A 27,649-nucleotide genomic window follows, 5' to 3' on the forward strand; every position below is an offset into this window, starting at 1 on the left:
AGCCTCACGCGTATGTTAGACATCTGCTGAAGGACTAAATACTTTATTACAGAATTCCGGAAATAAAAATGTGAAGGTTATCTAATATTTATACAATACACATCTTTAGAGCCAATAGAAGACGACGCATTGGATGTAAGATGAGATAAGTACAGCTTTAGCGAATGTATGGCTAAATATAAGATACTAAAGGACTAGTTTGTTGGGGAGTTTGAACTTCCATTGTCAGTGTGCATGATCTGTATCAACAGCATAAATTAATGATGAAGCGAATTGAAATGTTTCTGCACATGAGTTTGTATGACATTTCGGGCGGAAGTGCTGATAAATTTAAACAAAGTCCATGATATTGTTGCAAAAGTTACTTCAGTCAAGAGATATTAAGTAATTACATGAAAACTCGCAACGGTCGATCGATGATGCAATGAACTGGATTCGTATTTTCCACGATGAAACATTCGGCAGGGTTTCGTGAATCCACCAAAGTAGCCTACAACGGTACTTTAGCCACGAAGTACCAACAAAGCACTATTTGAACTACAATACAATTGCGGTTGGTTAGAAAAAAAAGCGTTCGCACGATTAGGTAAATACACATAAAGGTAGATATTGCACAGTAGACAGGTATAAAATAGCTTTGACAAAAACAATAAAAGTGTAGAAGAAATGTTATCGAAAGATTGAACTGTATGAAAGCACTTGATGATGATGAATGGCACCCAGGTTGGTGGTACTGGAGACTCCAAATCGCAACACAAGATATCGAATGTATGCTTAACGTGATAAAAGCAATCTGATGAAAGAATATTTATCAAAAAAGCATATATTTTTAAAAGTGCCATGACAAAAAGTGTGAATACTCATAAAATAACGCAAAACTTTGATTTCACAGCAGAATTTCCGCGAGATGGATTGAATCGGGAGCGGCTTTGAGGGGATTCAACTTTCGTTTTTTTGTCAGGTGTCCTTTGTGAGGAAACAGATTTATGACTTGATTGGGGTGTGTCGATACGTTCCCTTTTTTCTCGCTCAGGCTGAAGCGACTCAGTACCTGCGTATTTTACATGACCATTGCTAGGTTTAACTTCGCAGAGGGAACAAGACCACAGAGATGCCTCGCAATTGCTTTGATCGTCATCGAGCGATTTTGCTAGGCTGCGTTGAGTGACCGCTCGTAGCTTACGCAGTTCTTCGACCGCCGATGGTCCGCAGAATCTTCTATGTGCACGAAGCAGCAGTATTCGGTAAGTGCCGACCAAGGCACCTTTCTCATTTATTTCAACAGGTTCATAGATATTCATCTGTGGCGCTCGGGACCCGTTCACGTGCCTTCGTGGTGATGTTTGGTTGCTGACACATTCCTGCAAAGCACAAAATTATAGCTAGCTGCCGTACCGAATGCATGGGCTTAGGCATTACACAATAGGAGCAGATGTCACACTTCGAGATTACGCAACTGACCAAGACCTTTCAGAAATAACTGTTTGTGTGCACACGCGTGGCAATGCGACGGATGAAAAGTGTTTCCCAAAGGTAAATGATGAAGTGTTTGTATTTTAAAATTCGAGCGAATGAAATCATAACAATAGACACAAGGCTAACCGGTACAGTTGAAATACACAAAACAGGAAGTTAGTGACTTTTATGTTATGATCTACCGCAATTTTTTTCAACTCTTTTTGCATCATGAAATAGGCCTACTGTTTGTACCGGTATTGAAAAAAAGTTAGCGGAACACCAAGTGAAATTTAAAAAATGTGAAATCCGTTGCTGGAAAACAATATAGCCTATCCAATCGTATTATGTGCTATCTTGGCCTGCTTTGCTGTTGACATGAAAAGTAGGCTAATTTGCAAACTACTGGTCTACAACCAGGCTCACGGCCAAACATGCACAGGATTATTGCACTTGAACCAGAAAACACTTTTGGTGAAATTACTATGCAAGACCTTCACCGCAATGGCAACTGTATAAGTGTATAATGCGCAGTGAAAGCCAAGACTTTTTGCAAAACACCCGATGGTCTTTCGCCACTGGTTCAAATCCGTACCGTTTTTGAATCCCAAGAAAATGGATACTCTGACGGAAAATTGAATTGCTGGATTTCGTCTTTACCCAAACCAAGTTTTTCAAGATAGTAGAGCGCGTAGGCTTCTTCCGGACGGCAATTGTTCAGATTAATCTTGGTCGGCTCAAGTCTGCAGATGTGAATATGAATATGTGGTCACAACAGTAAAAGATAATCTCTTCGTGGGAAAATTGTAACATAAGATTCTCGGATCCGTTCGTCTGTATGCAATGACCAAAAGAAACACTCTTCTGAAAACGTCTATTCAAGAATTGTATTTCTGTAAAAATAGCCTCATGGCTGTCGAAATTGGGACGCAACACCATACGCCACTAAAACTTGTCACTACAATACAAATTACTGAGATAAAGACGGAAATTTCGTTCAGCTGGCAAGCACTAAGCAAAACAGCTAAATATGCGACCAACTTTTCAAGCAACAATTTTAAAATGACGAGAATAGATTGCAATATTTCAAACGCACGTAAGCAGCTTCTGTGACGTAATAATGATAAGCATTATGAAGCTATTCAAACACCTGTTGAATTTGGCTTACACCATATCTCGTAATTCAAGATTTAACGATTATGTAATGTTTCAAAGGTGATGTAATCTTTGCTTATTTCTAGCAACAGTCCATGACGTAAGACGTTAGGTTCAGTAGACAACGGTTTTATGTGACGTTTGATTTAAAAATTGTCCGTAACAATATGTCCAACAAAACTTTTAAACACAGTCTTCGTGCGCTAACTCGACGTGATTCATCTACTGTATATTTTAGTTTTCTTTATATTTTTGTTTTCTTTCTTTGTTCGTAATGAGAACAGGATGAACGTAAATCAAACTTCAAAACACTACTATGATACATTTCACACATATAAATTTTGGTATACTGAATTTAAGTACCTTTACCTGAGACCACGCATTCGCCGATCAACTAGAAGCAAATTGTTTTACTTTTCGGGGAAGACTAAGAGGTTGTCATAAACAGACTAAAAGTAAATACGACGGCCTGTGCACTTTCTGGTAATTATTTTCAGTTCCATATCAGGTGAAAAACAAAAGCATGAGTTTGCACGACTAACCTGTAGTAACCCATCGATTGAGGATATGCCACATTCGAAAGCCAGCTTGACGTTTTGATATCGGCAATCGACAACCTATCGGCAGGAACTAGCATGAGAATTCCTCGTATGAGGCTCTTGCAATCACTCGATAGATGAGGCGGCACGACAAATTGACCGGTTAAAATTTTCTTCTTCAATTTTCCGACAGTTTCGGCGCGAAAAGGCATTGTACCTGGAAAAACAAGCGAGTTGATACCAAACTGAAAATAACATGCTGTTACGATAAAAGATAGCTGTTGTAATTTATTGCATTTAGAATGAATCATAATTTGTTTACCAAAGAGCGAAGGATGAAATGTTTAAGGTGACCTATTAACAAAATTGCGCTGTGTGTCAGCAAAATCCGTCAAGTTTGCATTGATTTAACGTCCGCAAACGTTAAATCAATGTAAAAATGACAGATTTTGACGTCTGTGTAAGTGCCAGAATGCGTCAGCGATTTCAATAAAAAAAAGCGACAGCATGCGCACTCGCTCGCTACGCCTAGCAAAGGCAGTCAGCAAGTCTACCAAAGTCCGCACGAATTGATAGCATGTACACAACGAATTCTGCCAGGATAAGTGGGATAAAATAAATATTTGTGACTAAAGTTTAAGACTGAACATTCAAAACACAGCAAAATCTCAGACAACACTGACTTAGTTAAGTCTTCAATTCAAAATTCATGTGACATATAGCATCAATATCTGAACGTTAGAAGTGTTTAGTCTGAATCAAAAAGAGCACATGGCAAAGAGCTTTTATTCAAGCAATTAATTTAAAGTACCACCTGTCACAGTGAAATAGAGCATTATCCCCAGCGCCCATATATCGACGCGCTCTCCGTAATAAAAAGAATCGCGGAACAGCTCGGGCGCGGCGTATGGCGGGGATCCGCAGAAGGTGGTGAGCGCTTGCTTTGCGCTTTTGGCTTCGGTGCTGAATCCAAAGTCACCAACCTGGAAACGGACGATTTTACTGACCAAGTAACTTTCACAGACCATAACTTCCCAGAAAGCAATTCAGTCGTTTTTTACATTGATTTAATGTAAAAAAACGACTGCTTTGCTGTCTGGGAATGAGTAATACATTTTTTATTTTTAATAAAATGCATATGAAGGAACTTGGATTAGAATTACGTGTTTTACAACAATAATGTACTTCTGAAAACGTTGAAACAACGTCAATAAAGACCGTGACAACATACTTTGACAAGTTTCTTTTCGGAATAAAAAACGTTCTCCGCTTTCAAGTCGCGATGTATGACGCCGTGTTGATGCTGAAAAAGCACAAAACCGTCACTGAGTAAGTTGTATTTGAAACTGATGGTTTACAATCATACTTCACAGTCATATAAAACATCAGACTAATGTTTTCAAAACAGGAATATTCTGAATGTTGTGACTGGGAACAGAGGAAGCATGCGGTAGAAACAAACTTTTCAAACAGCAAAATCCGTCATTTTTAAATCGATTCAATGTCTGCAGATGTTGAACCAATGAAAAAATGACAGATTTTAATGTCTGGCAACCTTAGCGCGACGAGAGCGATTACATTTAAGTGAATTTTGACACAACCGTCAATTAAGGTTTGGACGATACGAATTGCTTTGTTCAGCTTCTTAATCCGGCGCTGTTTCTAAAGCTGGCAAAACAACTACGTAACAATGATACTTCACATGATGACTGGCAACAATTGTGATGAAAGGCTATCAATTTGGAACAAAGGCAAAGGTCAGTAGGGTGGGAAAGTAAGGCGGTTGCGCTTATCTGAAAGGTCTGATAAAAATAGATCTCGCAGACACGTCAAACAATTTCAATTTCTTTTTCCGTAAACAATATTTCCGATTGCCAGAACCTATCATTTGTGCACCTGAAGTGGGAGTCTATGAAACAATTTTAGCACATTACATCGATATAGTTTGTTTATTTGTATAATCTCTAATTGTACACTAAAGCGACATAACATGTTTTGAACAAAGCGCGTCGTATTGAGTTTAAGTAGTCGCCTTGAAGGATGACATCATTTTTTAAAACTTTCCAGTCAACATGTATCAAAAATTTTATTTCACAATCACAATGATGACCTTCACAGAAACTAAAGCCGACTTAAACTTATTTAAATGGCCTCTTGCAGCCTAACCGAATCGCAGCAAAACTACATTTTTACACTACAGGTCAAAACACGACCTTTTACCAAATGTTGTTAAAGATATCATTAAAAGGGCTGGAGTACCTTGGCAACGTCAAGACGCATTAAAATCTGTGCTGGCAAAGGAAACGGCAAAGATTCCTACCAAAGGACTTATATATAAAAGATAATTGTGATAAGTCCTTTAGTTGGGACGTTTTAAAATTTTCTCGAACGAGCTTAAGAGATAGTGAAACGAAACATGCATTAATTGTATAGAATTTTTGTTTTATGGTTAGCAATTAGCATAAAGTCCAGTGCCACAGTTTTAATTAAAAAAAAATGCTGTCGTGTGAAGTCGGATCGACATGGACCGAGATATTCAAAGCTGACTTTGCAAAATACTGTATGTGGTACAGTACTGGAAATCTGAACCGAAGTCCAAATGTAAGTTGCATTTATAAAAGCGCCTTATGTTGCAAAAGTGGTATAAGAGGAAGTTATGCAAACACGGCAATAAAGAGTTGATAAAGGATTCAATTTGCACGAACTTTCTTACAGAGATCGAGAAAATAACTCGATATAAACCAAGCATAAGAACAAAATATACTCCAAGAACGCAATCACTTTTTTGGTAACAGAAAAAAAAAGTGATTTAAAGGTAGTTCCAGAAACTTTCATCAATCCTTGAAAAGCAAGAACAAACCAACCATGTGTTGGACAGCTGACAAGATCTGTGCAAATATTATTTTCGCGTCGGATTCGGTCATCATCCCCTGTGTTGACAGCTTCGTGAAGAGATCACCACCGCTCGCGTACTCCATCACTAGATGCAACTTCGTTTCCGTGTGAATGGCCTGCGGCGAAACACCGAGAACTTATGTGATAGCAAATTGCTTAAGACATTAGCCTTTGTTATGTAGGTCTTTTCATAAACTAAAATCAACATATACAAAGTTGTTGTTTATTTTTTAAGGTAAAAATTAAGATACTTGTCAAGAGTGGATGATCTAATCGGTTCTTTCGTTATTTTTATGTTTATTCAACAATGTTAGTTATGTACACAACCAACACCCAATGGTGTAATACCTCGCTCAATTTTGTTTTTGCGGTTTCACAGTCAGGAGTCAATAGCATATTTGTGCCTGGATGTAATCGAAGGTTTATTTTTGTCATACGGGGAAAGCAAGAGTGCTACAAACTTAAAAATACGTCCAAACATTTGGTAGGCTAACTGGTGGCCCAGTAGCAGCTGCCTGATTAAGGGAACACTCCTGATGGAAATAATTTATTTGTCAATTTTTTTTTGTATAAAAAGCAATAAATTTCACCAGGTTTCTGAATATGGTAAAATTTTGACTCTTCAATGTCTTTGTATGTCAAAACTTACAGTGATAAATGTAGCTTGTGTTTTGATGGGTGTTTTTCAAATGCTGTTTTCTTCGAAAGTCATTTTTTGATGTTTTCAACTACTCATTTAATTCTTGTCAGAATGGCATGAATTTTCGCAGGCATAATCAATATATACTGGAGAAGTGATCTAGGAGAGGATTTTTGCTATTTCCGTGTAGTTTCACTTAAAATTAAAGAACAATTGCAAATACATCAAGTTTTTCTAGTAGCCTACATAAATTCAATTTTTTTTTTTTTAATATACACCCCTCTGTGAAAGAAAATCTCTCATCATTATATGGGTAAGGGATGGCGACAATGCCAGCATAACGTTGGGAATGATGTACGTTTTCCCTTGACACATATTAAATTTTTTACCGGTGGTAAAATTAAAAAACAAATAGAAACACTTTTGCATTCCTTTGACATTTTTTCATAGAAACGTTTTTCATCTACAAGTGTCATATTTTGATTGCAATTTTCATGCTCTTTCCAAAGATATATGATATGATATGTAGGTTTTCTACAAGTTAAGCACATTTTTTAAAAATTTTATTAAGGGCGGTGCTGAAAAAACATTGAGCACCGGAAAGAAATATTTTAACCACGTTCAAAATCATAAACTTAGGAAATTGCGGATGACGAATGCACCACTGATACAAAATATAGGTAAAGCAAAGACGGCGTGGTCAATAAATGATGTAAAATTGAAATCAAAAGCCAATCACGTGGCATACAACTTTGATACCATTTTTTTTTTACAATGAACTTATTACCTCATAAAGATGGATGATATGAGGATGATGAAGTCTTTCCATGCTGGAAATTTCACGCGACAATAAGCGTTTCGTTTTCTTGTCCATCTTGTTCTTGTCCAAAATCTTGATCGCTACTTTCTCTGTCGACGAAAACAAATGGCCAGGTTATAGATCTTCATGTAAATTTGTAATAAAAACAAACATGTATTGAAATGTTAGTCGGTTCCGTTCACGTGTTCGTCCAAATTCTTGACTATTAGTATTTAAAACCACGCAAAAATTACCATGTGCCAACAATTTGACATTGCCTCCAGACGGTTGATTTCTGAAACAAACTTGTTATTTCAGAAAGACTTTATATTGACAGCTCAAAGATTCGGTACCTTTAGTAAGAGCATGCACGCCGGCTTTCACACGAGAGAAGTTTCCACTCCCTAGTTCTCCTCTTAGAGAGTAAAATCCCACTCGTTTTCCGAGAGCAAATTCGCATTGAAATCTGTGATCATCTTTAAGAGATTCCAAGAGTTTTTGATAGGACGGCGTGTGTGTTTGGTGGTTCAGCTTCTTTTTGCTATCTGGAAAAATACAAACAAAAAATCTTGCTGCAGATCACATCGAGCATTCAAAGTAGAAGTGAAAATTGTTTTATTTAAATTAAACGTTTCATTTAGTGTACTATTTGAGCGTAATTCTTAACACAAACTAGAAACTCTTTGGTAAATTTCCACACATCGTGTCCGAATTCAATATCATCGTTTCAGGTCATAAAATGTCTCGTAGCAAAATGAAAAACGTATTTGTTTGGAAGCTAATAAAATATAACACTCAATAATTTACAAAACTATAAATTTGTAACTGTTACAATGAAAATAAAAAACACAGTTAAATATGTCACACCCACACAGCGTCTCACCTGGTAGGTCAGAGGAAGCTTCGTGTAGTGTTGAATTACCTTGATTGGTTTCAGACAAAATGCAATTTGCATTGCTTACTGATCCTTCTCCAGCTTTCATTGCGGTTTTGCCGATGCCATGCTTCGAAAAACAAATCAGCATAGCACCATTTTTCAACTAGGCTAACTGTCATTCACGGTAATGCTTACATGTTGCATGCACGTCAATCCTGCACATGCAGTGAAAGGGTCAGTTGAGATTATACTATTTCCGTTTTAGTATGGTACCCATAGGCGCCGACTTTTATTTTTGCACGGGGTGGCGGATAGCACAATATGGCAACCTAAAAACTTTCAAACTGCATGTTTTTGTTTGATTTTTACTAAGCGTGTTTCGTAGATGCAATTGTCTTTTCATACCTGATTTGTAGCTCGATAATTTACAAAGCAACTTTAAAACAAAGCACAGGAGGTATGTCGTGAATTTTATTGTTACGTTGCTGCTCTGACACTTAACATTTGGCAAAAGTATTTTTGCAAACAGCAGCTCTGTCAATCCAACTGTTAATCAACTGGTCAAGTTGTCATGGTAGATCGCCAGTAGGTTTTTATGCGCCTGAGTGCACTAAACGATCGCTCCGCCTTGCAGGTGGTGGAAGGCAACGATAAGTATATTTTCACAATGCAGACCACGTTTGGAAGCATTAATGAAATTGTTTCATTGCTTGCAAATAGATCAAACAGTTGCAAATCGGACAGAATGCTCTACCTTTGCATCTATCGTATTCTAGCCACGGGAATTCGCTCCCTACGATTTTTGATAGCTTTTCCCTTCAACAGCGATTATCCTGCTCGTGTTAACGCCTTTTGGCAGTGGCACACTTTCGTTTCGTTCAGGCGTTTGATCACTTTCATGCTGGCTGAAATCCTGACTAGACGCAACAAAAAATGACTCAATGGAGGGCTGCAATTTTGAACGCTTTTTCGGTGGCATCTTTAAGCTGAATAAAACTGGAATGTCGGCGAAAACTTTTCCTGGACGACTTTTTGTAATTTTTTCTATGATGTAACAAGCAACTCCTATGTCAGACCAATAAATTCCCGCCTCACAGTTTGTCACGCATTGACACGTAATATTACTGCACGAAGTAGATGACAAAGTAGAAATTAAAGCATGAAGTGGATGACAGTACACTCCAATTGAAATAGGAAAATAATTCAAAATGCAAAATCTTGAGCAATTGAAAAAGGTTGCTTTTATTATTGGGAATTGGCAGGGGGTGTAGCTTTCCTCGAATAGAATCATATAAACGTGTAAATTTGCAGAACGTTAAAACTACTACTTTACTAAGTGCACTTTTTAAATAAAACTCAAAAAGTTTCTAAAATTGCATTTTTTTTAATGAAATTTGAAAATAGATATTCATTTATTCATTTAGGGGGTGGAGCTATCAATCATCGAGATAATTTTATTTCCAAGTATTTTATAGCTGGCATAATTTATAGCGATATTATGAGCAGTTTAAAATTTTTCAAAAAAGATTTTTGAGGGAGGCAATGGAAAGATCGTATTTTATTGATTAGTAAATCCCATTGTAAACCTAACAAATGTAACAATGACTTATGACAAGTAACAAATAAAACGATCGCAACAACAACAAGGAAAAAACTCGTAGCCACTTGTTGCATAATCTTCAGGAAGCTTGCTTGATGTTACGCGAGTATGATGCTTGTGACAAAAACAATCATTTTCTTCACAATACTGTATTGGTTCACCTCTTGCTTTACGTTGACTTGAAGCGAAAACCGATGATCAAAAAAAGATTTAAACGTCCGTTCAAATTAGGCTACATTTATTTGCAGTAAGTAATGTAACCTAAACGGGGTGGCTGCCACCCCGTAAGTCAGCGCCAGTGATGGTACCACAACGTTTGTTTTCTGTGTCAACATTATTGGAGTGAACCTGTTCTACAGTACTGTACATATATCTTGTCCTGTAATCTGTTTTCGGTCATGAAAACTTTTACAGCTATTTTCCTGTGCTGGTACATTTTGAAGTATGAACTACTTCAAAGCAAATCGATTCTGGCGTTTATAAGAAAAAAATAACAAAATGCCATGTTCAACATTTAGCTACTTCGCTGCAAAGTTGATGACACTAGCTGTAGAATCCTTGCCTAAGTTAGGCCCAGGACTTTTCCATCTTAGTTTTTTTTGATTGATGTGATCTAATTCTATATATATAATATGTAAATAATATCACATATACCAACCCTGACATTGAAATGTTATCAGGCATTTATATCACGACGAAATTAGTACCACTTAACGTCAACAGTTCTCTCAAATAACCTCATTATACCATTAGGCACCAAGGTGCAGTGCCCAGACTCATGTTACTACATATAAAAAGAACATTGTCAGACAAATGAACAATTAGATTTAAAACCACTCCCAGCCTTTAAGTGGCTATTGTTTTACAAACTTCATTCAAGAAGTTTCTTTATGTAACAATCCTTTTAAAAACAAGGGAAAACTATTGTGAAAACAGTAAAAACCTCAAGCTATCAGATCAATAAGTGTTATATACAGTATATACTGTATGCACTTATGCACTATAATGCAAAACACAAATATAAGCCAAAAATGACAACATTACTCAGCCAGAAAAATTGTTACTGTCATCATTACAACGTTGAAGCAATGTAAAAATGGCAACTTTTTATAGCTACGCAGCAGAGTTGGATCATCATTTACAATGGAAAACAATTAGTTACACATTTTCATGTAATTATATTTGTAAATGAGACTTTTTGTTGTACTATTCGTGTAATTGTAATTTAAAAAAAATTGGTCCAAATTACAATTACGTTTGGTAAGTTGCATGCTTATCAGTACAGTACTCTTGTTGAGCTGCTAGCTGGGGTTAAATAATATATATAATGCTCTTTTTTATTACCAATGAGTAGATTTGGTGGCTGTACTAATTTATGATCATTGTCAACAAACTTTTCACAAACATGGAATATGAAAACATTAAAATAAAAATTGGAATATTATATAATACATAAATATATGAAAATCGACATTTTATAAATCATGAAAACCAACAATAAAACTTCAAAATAGCAGTGACACATTCAACCTGCAATTATTAAAGACCAGTTTTCAATGCCCAATGAACTGAACATATTTACAATGACTTGTTATATGATGCTGTGTGAGAAAATTTCCTGCTTGCAAATGCAATTTTTTTGGTTGGGTTATAGACTGTAACATCAAATAAACTTAGTTTTTACTGTTTAACTATTTAAATTGACTAAATTGAGCACAAACTTTTATATATAGAATTCAATCCCTAACAGAACACAACTTAGAAGTATTACAAGAATTGGCTGAAAATCGCCAATTAGGGACACTTTTTATTGATGCTGTTTTGCACTCAACTAGTGTAAAATAAATTATTAGCCTATTAATTAATGAAACTGATTTCAAAAATATGAATTAAATCATGAATCGAATGTACATTAACATTTTGGTTTTTCCATTTTTTTGTATGGTCACCAGCACTAGGTTTATGATCACTGTATGTCACTCGAGCATGATATCATTCCTTTAAACATATCTTTTTGCAAAACCTAAAATTGCTTATGCAACAAAAACTTGGCGTCAACAGAACTAAAAATGGCAAAATGAAAATATCAAAACTGTATATATATACATTGATAAAATTCTTTTTTAGAAATTACTACCATTATGGTTAATTTGTGCAGCCTCAAATCTCCTCTTTAACAGTAAAAATGCAATGGATCCACACAAACTAAGTTGTAGCAACATAAAGTTCTTAATTTTGGGTCTTTTGTTTGAATGTTTGGGTGGTAGCTGACTTTGGTGACCTTTTGGTCTTTCGCTGCCATCCTTGTTGTGCGAATTATTTGTGTTTTTGCTTTTTGTGTCTTTCTTTTTCGCCAACAAAACAAAAAATAAACTGAACTGAACTAAGGTAGGCTAGTATATATGTCGCAAGAATACAACAATTGAAAGTTGGTAAAAGAAAGTGAGGAAGGCCGAAAAGAAGATGGGGAGATTGTGAGATGGAAGATATGGAAATAGTGGGAGTGAAGAAGAAAGATGCTTCTGACAGAGTGATGTGGAGGACTACAATCTGCACCGGCGACCCCACTTGAAGTAGGCATAATGCCAGAAGAAAACTGGGTTAACTAGAACAAACAGTTGTATAGAACTGGTAAACGTTTCAAGCAATTTCGTTCAGCAAACTTGGCCAGTGGCCACATCACTTTTTACTTTAAAACAAATTTTCGAACTCCAACACTTCTATCAAAACACTTGATTAAATTGTATTACTCACAATTTAAAAAGCATAAAATAATCCTTATTTGAAAAACATAGAATAAAATAATAACGATTTAAGTTACTGCTCATTGTAGCAACATAAAGTACAATTGATAATGCAGTACAAAAGACAGCTAGCCTTGAAGCAGCAAAAAACCACTACCAATGAGCTGCTTCAAATTTGATGTGTTTGCAAAGAAAGTGCTTTCGTGCTATGTCAAACAAAACTTCCTTCTGTCTGAAAAAAGGCCTCCACAATTGCCTTTTCTTTCTGTACCGACGTTTCATGTAATGGCACCAACACACCAAAAAAATTTATTGTCGGCGTTGTGATTGGTGTTGGTATCACTCTTGTTGGTACCAACGTGGTTTGATGTTTCCAGCAATGACCAAATGATTTCTTTTTTAATGAATTGTTTCCATGAAAAATTTCCGAAAACAAATCATTTTTATATATTGGATTAGCGGTGCGATTGAAAGAAAAGTAGCGTCACTCCGCTACATTGAAAAAAAGTAGCATGCTACTCCAAAAAGCATGTAGTGGCGCTACCATTACCAAAAAAGTAGCAGTACTAATAGTGGGGTCAAAAGAAGTAGCACGCTACTGCCCATCTCTGATAATATATGATATCATATGGTATATGTAATTACAGCAAAAACTGACAGACAAGTTCTGCGCTGCCTAAAATTTCATGTTAGAGTAGATAACTATCATCAAGCACAAAACTTAACCAAATAAAATAATCCTTGATCTATTTGAGTATTGAGTAAGTTTTGCACTTGATGATTGCTATCCACTAACAGTCTAACATGAAAGCTTGGGCAGTGCAGAACTTGTCCATGGCAATTTTTATTATAAATTTTTCGGCATTGCTTCATGCATTAAGCACTGGGATGCAACCTATTTTGTCCCCCGATTTTGTCCCATGAAAAAATTGAGAGAAAAAATAAAACACAGCCAAAGTCGCTGATCGGAGTTTCCACAAACATTTTAAAATTTTCCCCTTGATTTAATCGGTAAATTTTTATGGGCCACCACAAAATAAGTGCTGACTTTTCTTTGTAACTTTGTCTAGAAAAATTAGTTGGAAGTGAATAGATCATTCCAGTGTGGTAGCTCGTGATTCTTTATAATGAGGGTGCTACAATCTTAATTCGACAACCCCAACCCGAAAGTGAGGTTCGGTTTATCAACCTACCACCATATTATTTCAAGAAACTTTGCATGGTCAACTGTTTCATCAACTCCGATCAGCGCGACTTTGGCGCTTCTTTATTTTTTCTCTTGATCTTTTCAAGGGAAAAATTTTAAAATGTTTGCGGCAACTCCAATCTGTGACTTCGACTCTGTTGTATTTTTTTTGATCTTTTCTTTTCAGGAGACGAAATCGGGGGACGAAGTGTTCAGGGGACGAAATAGGTTGCACTTAAGCACTGTATTTTGCGCATTTGCAGATATATCTAAATATATAATGTTATTAAATATATGATATAACTAAATTATAAATATTACTACAAAGCATAATAAAAATGGCGAAAGTAACTTCGAAGAAAATTTGAAAAAAAAAGTTTTGAGCTGTGCCAAACCAAAGTCCTAAGAAATCTTTTCCCTAGAAATTACAGATCAGCCATCCAAGTTAATAGAGAAATTGATGAGATGATAAAGTTAAGTGGTTATCTTATGGCAGTGGCTATTTGACCGGCTCCGGTCTTTGAATCTGAAACACTATTTGACCGGTCATGACGTCACTATATAGGCACTTTTTTCTTTTTCTCTTTCAAAGCAAAAGACGAGAAGAGTGCCTACATAAGTTCTAAATTCGACAATAATGTTCAACTGATTCGGTGGCGCATAGGATACGTCTCGGGCTGGTGTTCCAGAGGGAATGAGTTCGATACTACGCGGAAACGCTTTTTTTTTCAATTTTTAACTAAATTTTGACCTGAAGTGACTCAATCGTTAGGCTGCTGCATTTTTGTGGTCAATTTTTAATTTGAGTAGCCTACAGCTACCGCAAAATGACTTCAGACCTTTCTAAATTTTCAAGAAAAACTAACATTTTGTATACAATGAAACCTTTCAATAAAAACAATCGACCATTCTTAATATTTTGTCATTATTAAAATCTTCGTCACATTTTTCACAATCTTTGCTGTTAGTGGTGTGATTTGATGTAAAACGCACAGCTACAAACTGGCGTAAATTTTGCTGTACGCAAAAAGGTCCGAAGTCATTTTGCGGTAGCTGTACAGCTCAATTTTTTATGTCTTTTCAAATATGAGTAATAAAGTTAGAGTTTTTTTAATTTTCTGCATCGTTCGGCAAACACAGTCACATTCTCTTATGACAAATGGAAAATTATCCAGAGAAATTCTCAAATTTCAGAAAATTATAAAAAACTCTAACTTTATTACTCATAGTTTGCATTTTTTTCGATGGGCCTGCGTTTGCGGTCTACTATCAACTAAACAGACTTGGGAAAAAGAAGATGATGCCGTTGAAAAAGCATTAGGCCTAAGGAGTGCATTTGCTAAGGACAAATTTTTAGCTTTCGATGATTTTCGAAGAAGAACATGGGAGAATGGTGAGACTGTGGAGTGTGGACGTCTATTTGGCAGATCTAAAGCGATTGCTGCATTTAGCTGGTGTTGGCGATGATGGCCAGGAAATTACTTAACATGCTTTCGTGATAGGGTAGCAACGTGGTAGGCACTTTAACATAAGACAGTTTTCCTTGCAAATCAGCTGATTTCAGTCATGCGACTCAGCACGTGATATTCTGACTGATCTACTCGAAAGATTTTTGATACAAAGAAAATTAAGTAAATGTATCGCCTAATGGGTTAAGGTTAGGGCAAGGGAATAGTCATTTCGATTGCCACCCTCTGCTAATGTTCTTTTTTCTTCTGCAACTGAACTGAGTGCAAGAAGGATCTTAATGACTGTAGCCTAATGAATTGAGTTTATAAGGAAAATTGTCCTAACTTTCTTAACCAATGCGCCGCGGCGCAATGGTGGTAGCTGGTTCGCACAGAAAACTGTCCAAAAAGTGCCTACCTACTCTAGCATTAGCAACCAAGGATGCCAGCGACAAATTTCCAATAAACTTAGATTGTGTGCTAAAAAAAACCCAGATGAGGCAAAAAAAACCCAGGTCCAGAAAATATGTAGTAAAGCGGTTAAAAAAACCTGCGTGCGCTTTCAGCACCATTTTTAAATCATTACACAGAAGCCTCAGAAAGCTACAAATAGTAACACGTAGCCTATATATATATAATTATACAATAAAAAAAACAATGAAAACTATCAATACTACAAAAAAGTGCTCAATGCTAAGCAAAAAAGCAAAGCAGAGCAAATTAAATCAAATATAGTAATTAATAACTATATTTGATTTAATTATACAATATACATGCTTATGTTGGTATGGTAGTTAATATATATGTAATATAACTATATACAAAAACAAGAGCTTGGTAGGCCTATATGGGCTCACAGCAATGATTTTGGTTCAAAATTACCTTTATGGTAAAGCGTCTAGCTAGCAAGGTTCAGTGCGTGTTTAACCAAAATTTCTAAAACTGACTAGACAAAACCAATAAGGTTAGTTTTGACTTTTGAACTAAACTTTTTGCTGTGTGAGTTGTAGACTGCGGCTGAGGAGAATCATCATGCCTGCTTACTGCTTGGTGTACAACTACGATAACTTGGTACTTAGCAATAAACCCTGCTTAGCCTTTTTCATTTGAACATAATGTTGAAAAGAATAACTCAAATTCACAATAAGTAAATGTTCAGTAACACAAATAGTTGTACTACTCCAATTTTTAGTCATCCACATTTTCATAAAGTTGGATCATTTCTTTAGCATCCTGTAGGCTACCTCACTGACTGCAGTAGCTGATGCAAAAAAACATTACCAGTAGGCTACCTTATCATTTTTGTGTTGCAGTGTGGACCATTTATCGAAGATCCCAGTGCCTTAATACCGTGCAAGCTCTGTACAAAGTTAAAAACCAAAAAAACCTAGATTTACCTAAATTTGAAATAAAAAAACTTAAAACCCAGATGTGGTCAAAAAAACCCAGATCTAGGTGGAAAAACCAAGGTCTGGCATCCTTGTTAGCAACGTGACCAGCTGCTAGCCACTTTCCAAAAGATACCATAAAAAAATTCCCTATGTTGAAACTTCGGAAGAACAAAAGAAAAACGCAAATCCTAGCTAAATTAAGTCATCCGTTTGCCATGGGTTGAATTGGCGCAAAGAGTTAGGTTAGGGCGATGGTAGTCATTTCATTAATGTTAGTTTGATTTCCACTACTGCTATTGTTTTTTTTCTTCTGTAATTACCAAACAAAGTTCAAAGTAATGGACGGACAATGTAACATCTAATTGGTTTGTGGTTGAATTGGATATTTTCCTGTTAAAGTGCCTACCCTACTGATCGGTAGCAGGCATGCCAGGTCCACTTATGGAAAAAATGCCAAACAACTGGTCAAAAAATGCCAAATGACCTAAAAAAATGCCAAATAGGCAAAACGCTGCAAAATCGAAGGTTTCTTCATTAGTACGGTAAGTAATGGATTTGGTAAAAAAATGGACCGTGAAAATGGATAAAACTGAAACCGCCTACACTTGCTGCAATTGCACAACCTAGCTATTTTCATTCTTGAGAGTATTATTCAAAAAAAAGAATTTAAAAAAATGCCAAAGAGGATTTTTTCATGCCAAACAACATAAAAAATGCCAAATTTGTGAAATTTGGCGTTAAAAATGCCAACCTGGCATCCCTGATGCCAACAACAATAAAAAGGCCAAAATTATGCCAAACAGCATTTTTCGATGCCAAACCACTTTAAATAAGGCCAAATTTGTGGAATTTGGCATAAAATATGCCAACCTGGCAATCCTGATCGGTAGGCACTTTAACAAGCAGATTTCTAATAAACCACGAACCAATCAGAAGCTACGCTGTTCATGACGTCATCAAGGTTGCGTTTAGGAAGAATAAAAGAAAAACGCAAATTCTAGCTAAAATAAATCAATGCTTGGCCATGGGTTGACTTGGCGCATTGGGTTAGGGCGGTGGTAGTCATTACATTGACGTGGGTTTGGTTCCACCTCTGCTATAGCTCTTTTTTCTTCTGTGATTACCAAACAAAGTTCAAAGTAATAATCCTTTTTTTGCCACAATTCATTTTTTAACTTGCCTATGAAGACTCAAAGTAAAAAGTTCAGGAAACTTGTAATTTTTTTCAATTTCTTTTCAATTTTATTTTTAATTGTTGGCGCAAACACGTAGTGAACGGCAAACTAACTAAAGGGAAACTGGAAAAATAACTAAAACGTAATTTACCGATGCTTGACATTTGTCACATTAAGAACAGGGAAGCAGCTGACTCGATGACTGATATAGTCTTCCGCTGCTTCCTGTCTGTTGTGGTACCTAGATGGTTATGGTGCTATTCTATTCATGTTGTGTATAATTGTACCGTGCTATTGTTGCAACAAACAAAATAAAAGTTTTCACTCTCTCTCTCTCTCTCTCTAATAATGAATTCTCTGGCTGAATGCTGGAATGGTCACAACTGGACAGATAACGTAACATCTCATTGGTTCGTGGTTGGATTGGACAGAGGTCCATGGATTGGATATCTGCATGTTAAAGTGCCTTCCCTACTGATCAGCGCGACTCGGATTGGTCGAATTTCAAAGTAGGGATTTTTTTACGGTACCTTTAGTAATTTTTTTAAAAAAAGGGGGTGATTACTTTAAACCCGTATCAACGTAAAGTCAATTGGGGATCCGCGTAAAGCAGATACAAAAACATCAAAAATTTAAGAAAAATGTGAACACTATAATATAAACGACGACCTTTTAGAGTACATGCATAAAAGTGAGACAAAGTCCAATTTGAAATTCTTTTGTTGCATTTTTCCAGTTAGAAATTCTTATGTTGCAAATTATATTCTTAATTTGCAAATTAATTTATATTATAGTGTTCACCTTTAGTAAAGTTGGTTTGTTTGGTTTTGAATCTTTATCCTCGGACTGACAAGGCCTTGATTGGTTATTCCTGGTAGTTTCTCATACTTAGAGGCTCTTGACACAGGGCCGGTTACCGAGATTGGCAGAGTGAAGTTTTCCTATTGTTGAAGTGTTGTTGCCGGGAAATTATTCCATTCACTAGGTGCCGCTGGATGGAGAGCAGTCTTGAAAATGCGTTGCTCAAGCGCACACCCTGAGAGTCGAACTTGCGCCGCGTGATCTTGAGGCGGGCGCGTAACCACTGAGCTAACAGGGCGGAAGTGTGCCTGCTTTCGGCGTGTAAGCTACCAATGCAGTGCACTGTCCAAGTGTAGCCTACTGATATATAGGACAAAACTATCCAGGTTCTTATCAATTAGGCAGAAATTGCCAGCAGGTTAAGTTTTTTGCGTACGTGGCAATGCAGAAGACAGGCTACCGTATGTCTGTTTGCTGTTGCTTACTCTTTCTGGAAAATAAGCAAGGTGAAACGCGAAATACTAGGCCTGTGGTGAGTTGAATTTTGTAAGTATTTGCTGGTTGGCTATGTAGTCTATTGAGGAAAAACGTAGGAACTTGCTAAAGTGATTTTTGTCGCTGTAGCTTACCGTACATGCCTTGCTATCATGCATTGATTAAATAATGTACCAGGACTGTACTTAATGTTTGCATTGTATGAAGTATGCTGTCATAGATTAATGTTTAACTTCTTCGACAGGTTCCTAGCACAAAGCCAGCTATTTTCACATAAAAAGTTACAGAAGACAATGTGATGAGTATATCAGGCTTATGAAGCGACTTAAATTTTCAACCTATTTGTTGTAGTTGGTGATGTATTTAGGCTAGGCCTATTAGGCTATACATCCAACAATATGCAAGTTTGGAAAAAAGTTTTAGCCAATATGCATGAGATGAGATATTATACAAGTTGTAACAATTTACACTTTGATGAGTTATCTATGCTAGCCTAACTTATTCTAATCATTTTTTTTTTAATTTCTGCAAACAGGATAGCCTACTTTATCTTAGATTTAGCTTAAATGTTGCTGTGCCTGCATTTATAATTTTGTAGCTCTAATAGGCTCTCCATCACAGTTTCAGTTGTAAAAGTTTATTGTTCATTTATATACTCATTACAAAATAATCATGGCAGAAAATACTGCACAACCAGTTGAAGCTGTTGCTCCCCCACAATCACTAACAAATGAAACCACATTAAATGACAAACCAGCTGGTAGGTTTCTTGTGTCGTATTTGGCTATATCGTTGGTTGGCAATCTTTATCCTCGGATTGAGAAAACCTCTGAAAGTTTATTCCTGGTAGTTTTGCATGCTTGCAGAGGCTTTAAACACCTGAACGGACCCACATTATGGAGATTGGCAGAGTGGAGTTTTCGGTTCCCAAAGTGTTATTATTTCATCCACTAGGTGCTTCTGAATGAAAAGCTGTCCTTACAATGCATTGCTCAAGCACACAGTCCGTAAGCCAAACCAGTGTTGCTTGATCTTACAGTGCTTTTTTGTGTGCAAAGTCGAACTCTTAAAAGTGGCTTACCCAACTGAGCTATTGGGATGGACATGTAGGCTAGTTCTTACTTTCAATAACTGCCAGTTTTAGTGGGAGATTGGTTTTTAATTAAAAAATATGTTTAGTTTGATCATTCGGAGATGGTATACATATACAAGTCTCTGCCCTAGTCAAAAATAACATGACGTCACACATTGAAATCAACCAAAAATATAGGGCAAAGCTGCTTTACTATTCACACATTTCACCCTATATGTCTTGGTTGATTCCGATCTTTGATGTACCGGTATAGGAATGTCATAGCTGGCATTTATAACCAGGGTGGAGACTTGTACATCAGCTCCTATCATTCAATATATATCATACCTAGCTAATTTTTTTTTTATTTGTGTCTTGATGGTGTGAATCCAAGGATAGTTTATGCAGACTCTATTATTATATATCTGACAGTATTTCAGTTTTCTAAGTCTGTCAATTCTAATACCGGTACTTGTTTTATGATTTTTTTTTTGTAGGTATAATAATGTCTTAGTCTGAAACAAATCATAAAATAATTATAACAGGTTTTCATAATTAATTATTGAAGTTGAAATAATCTATGGTCCACACTTGGGTTGGGGACCTGTTGCTATAATAGCACTACATTTTGCCAATTTCAAAAATTTGTGAATCTAAATTTTCTACAGACATTTTTAACTTGTATGCATGGTTATTGGTTATTATAATATATAATTGATAACTTTGTAATACTCATAACTTTTGGGATTTCTTTTGTAGAAGCAAATGTAGTTGAAGACCCAGCTGCAAGATTTCGAGGCGATGGCACTAGCTTTAAAGCTAAACTAATTGGTGTTGATGATGTTCCTATGTCAAGAGGAGACAAAATGTGCCAAGACTCTATGTTAAAGCTGAAGGTATAATTGAAATGATTTGATAACTTAGTGGATTGAGATTAATTTGGAGCACGTTTACACCTTACAAACTTGAACTTATGATTGGTTTATATGACAAGTTACAACATTGTAGCATCAGCTTGGCAGTTTGTGTAATGTATCTTGAACTACGCTATCTGTAAATGTGTGATTGATTTTTCTATGTCATCTTAATAAGAAGACATATACATCTGTTTGTCTTTTATTCATTTAATTTTTATTGTAGCATTTGTATACATTTATACAACAACCAATAGAGACTTTTTTTCAGTCTTAAATAAAATGTATGACATTGTGTATGATTGTTTTCACTTTTCTCATTTCGGCATCTGTACTGCTTCATAAATTTGTTTGTCCATCGGAATCGGAAGCTGATTCTTTTATCACCATGGAATTACAAAACCAATTGACTATGTTTGTATATACTTTATTTCTTTTCAGGCAGCAGTCACAGCATCTGGGCAGCATAAGCCGAAAATCATCATTAACATTTCCCTCAATGGCCTGAAACTAATAAATTTAATGACGGGGGTGAGTATTTGTGGTACAGATATTCAGCAAGCACAAGTGCACAACTAGAGTTGTGTATATGCTTCTTTGTTTATAAAGCATTCAGCATCACTTTTCTTTAACTTCATCCACTATACAAATTTGCTCAAACAAGACATTTACTAAAACAATAATAGCCTAGATAAATGAATGTATCAAATGAATATAAATTAAACAGATGGTCTAATATTTTCAGCAAATACTGCATGAGCATCCAGTGGAAAAAATATCTTTCATTGCTCGAGACTTAACTGACCGGCGTGCCTTTGGTTATATTTGTGATTTGGGTGAAGAAGAAAAACATAAATTTTTTGCAATCAAAACTGCCAAGGCTTCTGAACAAGTCGTTCTGTCTCTGCGCGACTTGTTTCAAGCTGTGTACGATTTGAAGAAGAAACAAGTGGATGACGCCAAACAACAGGTTGAGGTATGCAGTTACACACTCTTGGTTGTGTTTTCCTCAATAAAATCGGATCTCTTGCTTAGTATGCAGAATTGTCCGTGTTGCTTGGGCCAAAGCAGGTAGCACAGCAGTATTTACTATTTTCTAACGACAGTGCCGTGTAGAATGTATTGATTTAAGCAAACTCTGCCTGTGCAACTATTCCCACACTCATCTCCATGACAATAGTAAATCAAAACTTTGTTTTGTTGGGGTTGCTATGTACAAATCTTACTTTTTCACTTCTTGATACGAATGCTAAACTTAAAAGTTCTTCAATTTGACAAGAGTGGTGTTGTAAACGCTACAAACGATACCAAATCAAACCACAGTGTTTCCTGTAAAGAAATGCGGCGTTTGTGACTTAATGTTTTTCAATCGTCTAAGGGCACTCAAGGAGATTCTTCGACAAGCCAACAATCAGGTGACCAGTCGATCCAAGCTTCATCGCCACAAGAAGGAAATCTCTTAACGCTTCAAAAAGAACTTGAAAGCTTTCATCAGGTCAAGCAGCATTCAATAACAGATATGCGCCCGACCAGGCTTTGTTGCAATCAGTCGGCTGGCATAAGTCAATCAGTGAATGACACTTCCTTTAAACGTGGAAATAAATAACCAGTTTAATTGCTATGGTATGATAATTTAACTCGGAAACTGCGCTAAAAATGCCATTAATTCTACATTCTGAGGTAGGCTACATACAGCGTGAGGAATAGTTTTAAATTTTGGGGCAACAAAGCTTTTCTCCAGGCGCAAATGTTAAACTATCAACCTCAATGACCGAGCTTGTAACAGGCATTCTAAAGGTTCACAGATACTGTCAGAATTAACTATTCGGAAAGTTTTTTTTTTTTTTATTTCTATGGTAAGTATTCAACAGTTATTTTCACTTACAACAGACTGTTGTATTTTTCGATAAGGTGTTTGTTTTTATTTCTGATGCACACTTTATCAACTCGCCCTAGATTTACAACTTTATTTTTAGATGTCGGACCTCGATGCTTTTAAAAGCCAGTTTCCTGAAAACCCACAAACATCGCAAAATCAGCCTAACGTGCAGCAGCAGCAACAGCCAGATATGTTCAACGTGGCAGTAAGAGAACAAAGTTATTATTCAAACAAATGTTGTGTTTTATGAAGTTAAGTAATTTACGTATATCCGTCAACGTCCTGATTTGATAGCCTGAACCAAACCACATATTGTCCCTTTATTCATCTTGTAAAAGTCCTTGCCGTACGTTTGTTTCATGAGTAATTGTGCGTAGCCAATGAATCTTTCATTAAATGTGCTTGGTCTTTCTTTCACAGTGAATGGAGCATCTTAAATTTTATCGTTACATATGAAATAATGTGGAATTAGGCACTGAAGAAAGAACTTTCGATTTTAAGTTATTTGGACAAAACATGAAATTAAAATCATAAAATAGTCTTGCACATGTCAAACAAGTTGTCTGTTGTCACAGATACAGCAATCTGCAAGCAATCAAACGTCTGATTATAGCGACGACCTTGCTGCCTTGAGCATGGACGCTCTCCAACCTGCCGCCAATGGAGGGGCAAAGCTCACAAAGGATCAGATTCTGGCTGGTTTTGGACAAGGTAATGTGTTCATATCAGCTGCACAATTTCAAACTTAATCTCGACGACAGGCTGTTTTAATTTCACTTTGGCCAATTTTAGTATTATTGGCTATTTCCTGCTATGGCTTTCCTGTTTCAGTTGTTCACAATTGAAAGCATTGTTTGTTGCGCAACAGTTCAATTCAAATTAATTGCTTCTAAATATTTCAATGCTACCTTCAAAACAATGTTGTTTTGCATAAAGGCAACGTAGTTTTCGTGAGCAAATTCAACATCTCTTCACAATTAAAAGGAATGCTCTTGTGTAGGTGTTCCTCCAAGTGGAATGTACCAGCAACAACAAGCCGCCGGCTATTATCCAGGCCAGCAACAATTTGCACAACAACCAGCTTACATGGGAGTACAGCAGCCAATGTATAGACCTCCTGGTGCTATGAGCCCATTTGGTGCCCCATTTAACGCTCCCCCTCAGTCACAAGTGCCTATGGGGGGCTTTGCTCCAAGTCCTGCTCCTCGTTCTCGTCCCGGGGCAATGGTGCCACCAGCTGCTGTTTCGGCTCAAACTGGTGCTTCTCAAAATCCTTTTGGTGATCCGTTTGGCAACACTGGTCAAGCTTCTGATGGCCTGCTCGCACCAGTCAACCTTCAACCCAAACTCAGTAATGGATCAGCAGAGGAAGAAAAGAAATCGTACGATCCTTTTGCTGGTCTAGTTCCAGGCATTGGATCTGGTTCTTCCGGTAAAAAAGATATGTTTAAAAACTTTCAAATTGCCAAACCACCTCAGCCACAGCCTCGATCTCAAACAGGATCTGCCAACTTTGGTATCTGATAAGCGACATTCCCTTTAAGATTGCTTGCACAATCACGTACTTCTTCTTCCCAAGTTAACCGTTAGCTTTGTAATTTAAATTCCTTTGTTAGGTTGTCTCCATAAAAAAAGGAGCAATAGAATCATATTCATTTTCTTCTTGATATCAGTGCTTATGGAATTCGCGGCCACTTGTGCTGGATTGCTGGTGTTTGTATTATTTTTTTAAATTAATGAGATTTTCTTTATTGTCCGTCCATTTCATGCATCCCTATTATTTTAGTTGTGCAATACCTTGTATACTTTAATCTTTCATTTTTTCTTCAGCCGACTCCATGTGTTGAAATAATTTAAATCATTAAAAAAGGGGCGTTTGTTTCTGTCATCTGCAAAGCTCAAAAAAATGTTAGTGTTGATCAGTGATTGTTACTTTGCTTTGAGTGTGTTCCGTCAACGAAAGTTTGCGCAAGTTATCCTTCAACGCATTAACCTATACCCGTTCTTTTATTTGTTTGATCGTGACTAAAGCAAACTGGTTTAACAAACATAGTATCGTGTTTACTTTGAAAATCGCACCGTGCAAAGCAAAAGTTCAATATTTTCAGACTAAAGTATGTTCTATACGTTTAGGAGTGTGGAAGCAGTAGTTTTGCATTAAATGCTCACTTCATGTTTGTGCAATTATTGTTTTTGATCGTTACTTGCCAAATCAGCTGTTAATGTTCAATGCGCTAAAACCAATGTCAAGTCAATTTTGTTGCAATATCTTGTATAAAATAGTGATTTTTCAACGTCGTTTCCACTGTATTGCAGTAATGCCGATGCCATCAGTGTTTGTTGCAGGATTATGTGTTAAAAAGCACAATAAGTGCTTTGCAATTATGCATCGATTAACGTTAGATACGCAGCGTAATGGTCAACCCAGACTGTAAAAATGATGGATTTTGCTGTCGGGGAACAAGACTCCACTTTAGCCTATGTTTATTCCGGGATAAGTTGCAAATAATCTTATATCGAAATTTTTCTTCGCTATATGCTTGTTCTGCTCTAACAATTTTGAGTATTTCCACATGAACTTTAGTGGCGGTTGTTAATGCCATTCGTTCTCATCGTCAATGGTGCTGTTGTGTTTACAACATATAGTGTTAAAAGGTTTTTGTTGATGAACCTGTTGCATTTTGGAATATTTTGAATCAGGTGCCTTAAATAATAATTTATTGTACAAATTCTGTCAATTTCGTTATTTTGTTGATCTTTGAATCCCCAAATTTCCCTCTAAACTTCGGAACGTACGTATGCTTGGTGTCATACATTTCCATATGTCTTAACGTATTCTCAGATTATCATTTCTTCATCAATGCGAAATAAATTCATTGCCACAGTGCTTGGCCAAACAAAGGAATTTGGAATTTTTTGATGAATTTGTGGATTAGTTCGAAAAACTTCAGCTTTCACTTTTCCACTTTTCTCTAATTGGGTGAACCAATATTAAAATAAAAAGGTTGTGTTGTCAAGTGTAAAGTTTTCACCCACTGAGAGAGAGAAAACTTTCTATTTCATCTGTTGCGAGAACAGTACGGTACAATTATAAACAATAGGCTACGAATAAAACATCACCCAATCAAGATTCCACAACAGACATGAAGCAGTAAAAGACCAGTCATCCAGTAAGCTGCTGAGCTATTGCGATGTTGACAAATTCAATGTAGGTATTCTGCAGTGTTGTACTCGTCAATGAAATAAATTGACAGCGTCAGCGCAAATTGCCTAAAAACTTTACGGCGTAAAGTACTGCGTCAGCTCTTAAAGAAATTGACGGCGTCAGCGCTATTTTAGCCAGGGTCTCACAAAACAGAAGTATCTCAACCAAGTGTAGGCTAACAATAGCTATAAATAAAGAACAGGTTTTATGTTTTGAGACTGTATTGTAATAAGCTGCTTTAGCTTATTAGTTATTTCTTTGTAGAAACACAAGCATTTTAAAACGATTGTCTGACAATCTGCTGCGTTTGGGAAAACATGCGTTCCAAAGCAGAGCTGAATGGTATTGGTGTGTTGTATTTCTAAAACAAGTCTTGAAAACGTTTATACTCGGAAAGGTAGCGTATCACTGTTACAAGCGTACTGTGAAGGCTTAGCATACATAAATCTTATTTTAACGAGGTCCACTGCACCAAAATCGCTCTTTTCACGGGCATAAAGCTTTTGAAATAATGTTGCTTCAACCTCCGCGATGACATTCATTGATTTTTTGCTTTCTCTCTCTGTTCCCTCGTTCTCGATAGCCTAGCCTACTGCTCACGATATGAGTGATCACCATTTGGCGAATTTCTTCCGCTTGTATTCCAGGAAGCCATTCTAACCAACGCGAAAGCGGGTAATTCGGATGAGTCGTGCTGGCCAGAATACATTTTGAAACTCTCATTGTGAAACGAGATTTTTCTTGAAAACAAAAATGACACATAGCGCTTGACGCTTAAAATCGGCAAAATAGTTGACGGCGTTATCACTTCCGTCAACTAAAAAATGAACTGACGGCGCTAGCCTCAGCGTCAACAAAAAGTTGACGCCGTCAAATTGACAGCGTCAACGTACAACACTGGTATTCTGACTAGTTCATTTGGGAATTAAGTTTTCCCCATGATGTCAGTTTATTCATCGACCTTACAGGTTTTGTAGTAAAATACATTAATTACAATAGACTAATTATTAGGCTACACTCGTTTTGGAATTAACCATCTAATGAGACTCATTCCTGGTGGTTAACTCAAGAGCAAAAGGACAGACTAAATTTTGAGATTTTTGTCTGCAAAATTGAATCCTTTGCAGAAATTAGGTTAAAGCTGAAGTATGGACAAAACGGCACTTGGACCGGTTAGTAGAATCTGCAAGCCTGAAGTTCAAGACGTCCAACGACCTGATTCCAATCAAAGATGCGAGTTAGTTGAAAGTACAGTAGGCCTATGTCCTCAGCCATAAAATTGATTACAGCGAAAGCATTTTCAAGCATACAGTTATAGCCTTCGTATGGATCTCACACATGACCTGCTGTAGCCTATCTATCAAAACAGTAGCGAATTC

The 27,649-nt window shown here is 36.6% G+C and overlaps 2 protein-coding genes across 2 annotated transcripts; one reads left to right on the forward strand and one right to left on the reverse strand.

The window, feature by feature from the left end:
• Positions 1-27: 27 nt before the first annotated feature.
• On the reverse strand, positions 28-8,570 carry LOC145777933 (serine/threonine-protein kinase NIM1-like). The gene is made up of 9 exons (XM_082589295.1): positions 8,367-8,570; positions 7,837-8,028; positions 7,472-7,593; positions 6,014-6,160; positions 4,381-4,452; positions 3,964-4,132; positions 3,153-3,366; positions 2,051-2,198; positions 28-1,361 (listed from the first exon to the last, which is right to left on the reverse strand). The coding sequence occupies exons 1-9, from the start codon at positions 8,506-8,508 to the stop codon at positions 861-863; spliced, it is 1,707 nt and encodes a 568-aa protein (XP_082445421.1). The 5' UTR covers positions 8,509-8,570; the 3' UTR covers positions 28-860.
• An 11,175-nt stretch (positions 8,571-19,745) lies between these two features.
• Positions 19,746-26,082, forward strand: LOC145778254 (uncharacterized). The gene is made up of 8 exons (XM_082589710.1): positions 19,746-19,960; positions 21,032-21,168; positions 21,628-21,717; positions 21,932-22,162; positions 22,565-22,681; positions 23,163-23,270; positions 23,641-23,776; positions 24,066-26,082. The coding sequence occupies exons 1-8, from the start codon at positions 19,873-19,875 to the stop codon at positions 24,587-24,589; spliced, it is 1,431 nt and encodes a 476-aa protein (XP_082445836.1). The 5' UTR covers positions 19,746-19,872; the 3' UTR covers positions 24,590-26,082.
• The last annotated feature ends 1,567 nt before the right edge of the window (positions 26,083-27,649 follow it).

The sequence above is a fragment of the Aplidium turbinatum genome, chromosome 10 (genome assembly GCF_918807975.1).
Source record: "Aplidium turbinatum chromosome 10, kaAplTurb1.1, whole genome shotgun sequence".
Lineage (NCBI taxonomy): Eukaryota > Metazoa > Chordata > Ascidiacea > Aplousobranchia > Polyclinidae > Aplidium > Aplidium turbinatum.